At 51.1% G+C, this 8,021-nt stretch overlaps 1 protein-coding gene across 3 annotated transcripts in view; it reads left to right on the top strand.

The window, feature by feature from the left end:
- Positions 1-409: 409 nt before the first annotated feature.
- AP3D1 (adaptor related protein complex 3 subunit delta 1) overlaps positions 410-8,021 on the top strand; it is a 50,719-nt gene continuing 43,107 nt past the window's right edge. For all 3 annotated transcript variants that reach the window (XM_081895399.1, XM_081895398.1, XM_081895397.1), the window contains exon 1: positions 410-566. In XM_081895399.1, the coding sequence (XP_081751525.1) occupies positions 471-566 (96 nt within the window). In that variant the 5' untranslated portion in view covers positions 410-470. The remainder of the gene's footprint in view (positions 567-8,021) is intronic.

Here is an 8,021-nt window from a genome sequence, read left to right as displayed (position 1 = left end):
AGCCGAGCAGGCGAACCATAGAGGTGGCTCGTCTCGGGGGAGAGTGCCCCTGCGCGGGGTGGGCTTAGAAACACCCAACCGGACGTGACGTCCGCTCCCTCTCCTTCCCTCGCTCTCTATGGGCAAGGAGGCCCCGCCGCCTCAACTGGCGGAGCTATAGAAGGACGTGGAAGCTGGGGGCCGCGGCGCGGCGTGGTGACGCAAGCGCGCCGGAGGAGAAAGGGGGCGTGGCGCCAGCGCTCCCTCAGCTGACCGCCGGCCATTTTGTCGCCGCCGCTCCGGCTCTTTGCCGCCGCCGCCGCCCCGCGAAGCCCCCTCAGAGCAGCGCCGGCGGGGCCCGCCAGGGAGAGCGAGCGCCAGGGGCGGGAAGGAGGCATGTGAGGCGCCTTCGCCCGCCGCCGCCGCCTTCGCTTACCTCAGCCTCTCCCCCCCCGGCCGCCCCCCGCTCGCCCCTCACCGCCGCCGCCGCCATGGCGCTGAAGATGGTGAAAGGCAGCATCGACCGCATGTTCGACAAGAACCTCCAGGACCTGGTGCGCGGCATCCGCAACCACAAGGAGGACGAGGTGAGGCGGGCGCTAGTCCTCATGGAGGAGCCCCGGAGATTCAGGCTCCCCGTCAGGAGGCTTCCCTTCGAGGCGCTAGTCCTCGTGATTCCCGGACACGAGCGGAGGCGCAAGGGGGGGAAGGGGTTCCTGGGAACGAATCGGGTTGGGTCTCAGAACTACAACTCCCACCACTGCTGACTAAGGGCGGTGGGAGTTGTAGTCTGGAGCGTTCAAGGTGCTAGTCCTCGTGATTCCTGGGTTGGGAGCTCCCCTCCATTGGTGTGGACTGGCAGGGTTTGGGGGACAGGCCTCTCTCGCCCAGCCCTACCTGGAGTGGCCGGGAATCGAACCCAGGACCTTCTGCAAGCAGAGCATCTGCACTGCCGCTGAGCTGGGGCCCTAAAAGCGTCCAGCCCTCAAGAGTTGCAGACAAAAAGGCTGCTTGAAACATGAATTTTAGGGCAGTCTTCGGAATTAGCCTGGTTTTGCCAGGCTCTTTTTGCTACTGGCGCAGGGACCGCGAAACCGCAGTTTAAAAACCTTTGCTTTAGTCCATAGCTATTTCCATTTCCACCCTGTGCGTTTCTCTTCCTTGCATACTGGGACAAGTGAATTGTTGCAAGAGCAAGCTACAAGCCAAGCAATGTAGCTGAGATTGTAGAATTGTAGGGCTGGAAGAGATCCCGAGGATCATTTAGCTCCAGCTCCCTGGCAAACAAGACATTCTGTTGTAGCGACCGCAGCATAAATTCAACGTATCATTTGGCGCCTAGCTTATATATCTTAGTTTCTAACACTGAACCTAGGGAGCTTGGTCATACAGAGTTGGACCATAGGTCTACCTGACTGACAGGAGCTCTTCACGATTTGTGACCCGCAGGAGTGCATAGGCGGTCACTGTACCGCACCCAAGTGTGCTGAAGAGCAAAGCAGAATTTCCTTTCTCTAGCTTTCAGCAGGGGGTGCTCTCAGTTTCTGCAAAGACCACGTAAGTGGGGGATAGGAACACCTGGTGCAGGGCACCCAGTACTAGAAACTTAGATATATAATCCAAGCACCAAATGGCTCCTTCAACCAGGGTTACAGTCACCAAAATGGAATGCCTAGTTGCCATTTTTGGACCAGGCAGCTTGAAAGTCGTATATTTTTCAATACGACTTTTTGGTTCCTGAAATTCATTCTGATTGAGCAGATAGATCGAATTCTAGAGGATACGTTGTAGTGTGTGAAAACAGTCTGGACCCAAGGATTCCCAAGCATGCACCTCCAGATGATGGAGACGTCAGCATCTGAACTTGGTTGCAAGTAGACAATAAAGGTAAAGGTACCCCTGCCCGTACGGGCCAGTCTTGCCAGACTCTGGGGTTGTGCGCCCATCTCAAGAGGCCAGGGGCCAGCGCTGTCCGAAGACACTTCCGGGTCACATGGCCAGCGTGACGAAGCTGCAGCTGGCGAGCCAGAGCCGCACACGGAAACGCCGTTTACCTTCCCGCTAGAAAGGTCCCTATTTATCTACTTGCACCCGAGGGTGCTTTCAAACTGCTAGGTTGGCAGGCGCTGGGACCGAGCAATGGGAGCGCACCCCGCCGCGGGGATTTGAACCGCCGACCTTTCGATCGGCAAGCCCTAGGCGCTGAGGCTTTAGCCCACAGCGCCACCCGCGTCCTAAGTAGACAATAGCCAGGTGCAAAATGCGCCTGGTGCCTGACGAATTTCAAAAGCTGGAGGTATCCTCAACCACTAGGAGGCTGAGCTGAGGTTGGTGTTAAGGTTCTAGGCCTGGGGGTGGGGGGGTGTCTCCAAGCTTCAAAATCACTCTCAACGAGATGGTTCATGGTGGTGGGGGGAAAAAACAAATTTTGCATGTACGCTGTAAGAAGTGGGGTCCCCCAAGGAAACAGAACTGTTCATGGCGCGTTTCTCTGTTTATCACCATCAATATTTATACACCATTGTAAAGACCCTGAAGCAATATGTCAGTGATGGAGAACCTCTGGCCCTCCAGATGTTGCTGGACTCCAACACCTATCAGTTGCAGTCAGCTGCAGCCGGTGATAAGAGACAGTGGGAGCTCTGGCTAAAAATGATCTGGAGCGATACAGGTTCCCCCTTCAGTCCAGGGCTTAAGGCAGGCCTGGAAGACCTGTGGCCCTCTAGAAGCTCTTGAACTCCAACTCCCATCAGCCTTTATGGTCAGGGTTGATGGGAGTTGGAGTCAGACAACAGCATCTGAAGGACCACAGGGTCCCCATCCCTCTGCCAGAACCTGGAATAGAGAGGCAATTATGAATGCTTATGTACATCTGGAAGATCTCCCAGTGTCCCACTTATCTACAGTTATACCGACTGCTGCTCCTCAGGGTTTTAGATGGGGAAGCTGGGTCCAAGTTTTGTAGGACTATAACTTCCATGATCTTTGGCCATTGTGGCAGAGGGGTGCTGGGAGTCTTGGCAAACCTGGTTGTTTGCAGGCTCTCCATACCCACCCAAACTAAAGATGGCAGAGGACCCTCAGGACCTTCTGCAATCAAAGCATGCACTCTACCCCTGAAGCATCGCCCTTTCCCCATGACCGATCCTGCCTTACTTCCACTTTGCAAGAAAGCTTGGCTTTCAGCTGATGAGAGTAAGAACCAAGCAAATGCCTTTCGATTGCAGACCTGAAAGAGGAACTGCCACAGAATATCTGCAAGAAAACGGGTGGGTTGGGTGAAGGAAGTTGCAGGAATCACAGAACTGTAGAGATGTAGAATTGGAAGGGACCCCAATGGTCATCTAGTCCAACCCCCTGCAATGCAGGAATCTCATGACAAATGGCCATTTAGCTTCTGTTTAAAAACCTCCAAGGAAAGGGAGTTTAGTTGGAAGCTCCTTTTTTGTAACTTGAAGCCAAGAGTTCAGGTCTTACCCTCCAGAGCAGGAGAAAACAAGCTGGCTCCATCTTCCATGCGACAGCCCTTAAGATATTTGAAGATGTCTATCATATCTCCTCTCAGTCTCCTCTTTCCCATGCTAAACATCCCCAGCTCCTTCAACTGTTCATAAGGGCAGCATCAGGCAGAGCCACAGTGGGGCAACTGGTCCCCTGCTCACCTGCCTCTACACCACAGGTCCAGCTTGTCAAAGAACTCGGGGTGGCAGACTGGGCAATGAGCTGCAGCAAGGCCTGGAAAAGATTCACGTACGGAAGGGGAGACACCAGGGCAAGGGACTTATGTAAGAATATTTGCAAGCAGGGAAGCTGAAAGTGCCACCCGTTTTCAGAATTGTAGCAAAACAGCGTTGTCTCCGAGGACTCTTCCATGATGAAATAAATTTTAGTTTTCGAAGTGATTCTTGGATTGCAACATCTTTTCTCTCCCCCTTACCCTGAGATCCCATTTGCTGACTAACTTTCAGGTGAAACCCTTGTCAATGCCTAATAAAAGTTCCAGGCTGCTCCTCAACTGAGAGAGTCTCTCACTTTCAACCCTCCCTTTTGATCATACCAGTTTCGTCCTATCTAGACCCATTTGGGGAGCTCTCTGTCTCAGAAGAGGAAGCCACTCGCTACAAGAGAGCCTTTCTGGAAATCTCATTGGGTTTCTTTGGAGAGCTTTGTGGCGCTGGCCTTGAAGTGTTTGTGATGAGGTTAGAGAGTTAAAACAAGTGTCCATTGTGTGAAGGCACAGAGATAACAGATACAGCACTCATTTTTTATCAGGAAGGAGGTGACAGTCTGTATATTGCTTTTTCTTCTTTTAGCTGCCCTTGACTAGATTGGATGGTGGGTGGGGAACTGGACTGCAACCCCTTAAGAAGCATACCTTTGCTATCAACATACAATTTTGAATGCCGTTCGTAGCCTGAGCAGCCCAGCTTGCTTGTAAATAATCATGCACTTACTGCAAATTGGTATGTGTGGCTGGGGGAGAGATTCAGGGAAGTAACCAAGAACCTCCACGCCTTTCACTTAGTTCTCCTTTCCTCATTCCTGAAATGAGATTGTGAGCTCGAGCGCAGCATGTGCCATTTTAACCTTGTTTACAGTCCTTGGATGCTAAATATTGGAGGAATTTTTATTACACATCTGCAGATAGAAAGAGGGTGTGTGGTTTTTTTTCAGGCCATGAATGGCCAAACATTGGTATGGCCTGCACAAGGGTACTTTTGTGCCCAGGTTTGGGGTCTGGGGTAGGCTGTATAAAGAACATAAGATGTTGGATTGGGCCCAACTAGTCCAGCACAGCATTCAAAATTTGCCATCTGCACCTGCTAATGGGCACTTACAACCAATTGAAGCTGCCAGGATGCCGCCTGACGTCTCCATCATCTGGAGGTGCACGCCTGGGGATCCTTGGATCTTAACTGTTTTCCCACACTAGCGATGCATCCTTCAGAATTCTGTCCATTATATTTTATCTACACAATTGGAATGAAGCAGGAACCAAAAAGTCATATACACAACTTCTGGCACCAAAGTGGCAACTAGGCATTCAGTTCTGGCGACTGTAACCCTGGTCTAAGGAGCCATTTGGTACCTAGCTTATACATATATCTGTGTTTCTAACACTGCTCATGGGGGGGGGGAGTTTCAGAGTGAAATCGGGAAAAGCAGCACCTACAAAAGGACATGCATCGTTGCCTCTGCTTGCATGTGGGCAAAGCAATCTGCTGGTGTTAAAAAATCAACAATATTGGGAGCCTGGCGAGAGGGTGAGGTGTCTGTTTGGGGAGCGCTTTTAATGACTCCAGGGATGATATGGCACTTCTCACGGTGCTGAGCCACCCGAGTGCTTCTGCTCAGGAAATTAGTCATCCCCTCCTTTTTTAAAAAAAAAATAAAAGTGTTCGTGTTGACCGAAGGATTGGTTCCCAGTGGCAGATAGCAGAAGGCCTGCTCTCTTGTGAGCTTTTAACTTCTGGACACGTCACTCCTAGTCCATTGGGAAGCCTCCTGAAATGGTTTGTTGCTCCTCTCCCCACCCCCCCATCTCCCAAATTCCTGCCAATGAAGAGCAGCCGCTGGCTCAGTTTCATAGCAGAAACGCCAGGAAGGACTTTGCTGTGCTGGCCAATGGGACAAGTGGGTTCTGGATGCAGAAGCTAGCCTCCTGGGGGTAAAAATAAGCTTGACTCTGGCAGTTTGAAGCTGCAGAATGAGCTGTGTTGGAGGCCCCCTCTAGGACTGACCAATCACAAAGTGTACCTTATGTGAAACCTCTTATAGCTGCAGAGACATAGCATTATGAAAATGGCTATACATTATTCCCCCATGGCAGGGATGACTGTCCAGTGCAGTCTTCCCTTGAAGTGTATGTCTAGCTTGCCTGAACCAGTGGAGATTCCAATTCAATGCTAGGAAACACTTTCTGGCAGTAAGAGCTGTTTGGCAGTGGCATGCACTCCCTTGGAAAGTGGACTCCCCTTCATTGGAGGCTTTAAACAGAGGGTGGTTGGATGCCTGTCCATCAGGGTTGTGATTCCTGCATTGCAGGGGGCTGGACATGATGACCCTTGGAGGTCCTTCCAACACACTTATGATTCTATGTAGGGTTGTGTTCCTTTGGGGTCATGGTGGTCATCACAGCACTAAATGCCTTCGGTGCATCTAGCCTTCACTGCCAACCATCTTGGGTTGTGGTCAGTATTAGAAACTCCCAATATATAAGCTAGATGCCTAAAGGTAAAGAGACCCCTGACTGTTAGGTCCAGTCACGGACAACTGTGGGGTTGCGGCGCTCATCTCGCTTTACTGGCTGAGGGAGCCGGCGTACAGCTTCCGGGTCATGTGGCCAGCATAACTAAGCCGCGTCTGGTGAACCAGAGCAGCGCACGGAAACGCCATTTACCTTCCCACCAGAGTGGTGCCTATTTATCTACTTGCACTGCATGCTTTCGAACTGCTAGGTTGGCAGGAGCAGGGACCAAGCAACGCGAGCCAAACAGCTCCTTAAACCAAGGTTACAGTCGCCAAAACGGAATGTCTAGTTGCCATTTGAGAGCAAGATGGCTCTAAAGTCTTATTTTTCAAATGACGGACTGAATGTGATTGATTCTCAGCTAAATATCTGGCTAGTTCAGAGGACAACCTTGAGTTCAGTTAAGAGCTTTGAGAACTTGAAAAAAGGAAAGTCACTTGATCCAGGGACAGTCCAGATACCCACAATCCACTCATTGCAATTAGGACAGAAGTTTAAAGAGGGCCGTCGACCGCGCCCTGTGCAAAGAGCAAGAATAGACTTCCCTGTCTCTGATTCCTGTTGAAAGTGCTGGCAGGAGGTGGCCTGGTAGCCTCTAAAATGTTCTTGCTCCATTTTGTGGTTTATGCTCCTCCGCTAGCCGGCTTGAGATCTGCCTCCTGTCCACACCCACGGAGCTCCTTTAGCAGCCTCTCCTTGCAAAGATTTAACACAAGCCCAACATGCTCCCAGTCACAGGGTTTTGTCCTATCGTGGGAGCCAGGCGAGGCCATTATTGAAAACGGCTGCTTGAGGCAAGCAGCACTGAGGTCAGACGCCTTCAAGGAGTTGCTAAATGTCAAGGGAAAGGTAGAGAGCCCCCATGTTAAGCCAACATATTTCAGAATTCTGGGAAAAGAGCACATACTCTGAACATGGCGCATCTGAGACTCAGACCCCCAACAGCTTCAGTTGAGGTCAGCAGGGTAAAAAATGGTCTGCTGCCTGAGTCCCTGGAGAGCTGCTGCTGGTCAGAATAGAGAATTATGAGCTAGATGAACCTGGTATAAATAAAGCTGCTATGATCCACAGAAACACGCTCCCCCCTTCTTTTCTGCATTTCCCATTTCAGTTTGGCCACCTTACACCCAGAAGGACTGAAGCAGGAGTTGACCTCACGCCCTCTAGATGCTGCCAGTTCCCAACGCCCATCACCCTTGACCGTTGGCTGTGGGGCTTGTATTCAATCCATGTCTAGGGGTGGGGCACTGATATAATATACTGCCTACAATCAGAGATGCCCACCCACTGATTCTCTGTAGGAAACAGCATTCTCACTTGACAGCTTCTTAATCTCTGCATGGGAAGAGATCTTGTTTGAATCAGAGACAGAGCAGGAGTTACCTGCCCCAGCCCCAGGGAGGCTGTATGGCCAGACCAGTAAATCATACAGAAGTGCAGCAGGCAGCCTCAGGGGGTTTTTTTTGGGGGGGGAATCCAATTCCACATGGCATAACGTGTGGGAGCAACTGGTTTCAGGGTTTTGCATTCAAAGCAGCAGCCATGCAACAGAGTTTGCTTCTCTCTTTATATACATTAAAGCGTAAGGCTGTGCATCGAGCAACCCCCCCTTGGGAGGATTTGTAGTGCCACATCATAACTCTGGATTTGCCTGAAGAAATGTGGCTTCGGAAGGTGAAAAATGAGCTTTGTAGTTGGGGAAGCTCTGGAAGGTGGATGTGGTTAATGGCAAGATGGTTGGCGAGTAGAGCACGCAGGGGCACAGAAGATGGTTCAAATTAGTTAATCTCAC

This window comes from Podarcis melisellensis, assembly GCF_964234715.1.
Source record: "Podarcis melisellensis genome assembly, chromosome: 18".
Taxonomy (NCBI): Eukaryota; Metazoa; Chordata; class Lepidosauria; order Squamata; family Lacertidae; genus Podarcis; species Podarcis melisellensis.
Note: the sequence above shows the minus strand (reverse complement) of the source record. Positions and strands in the feature narration are given on the sequence as shown.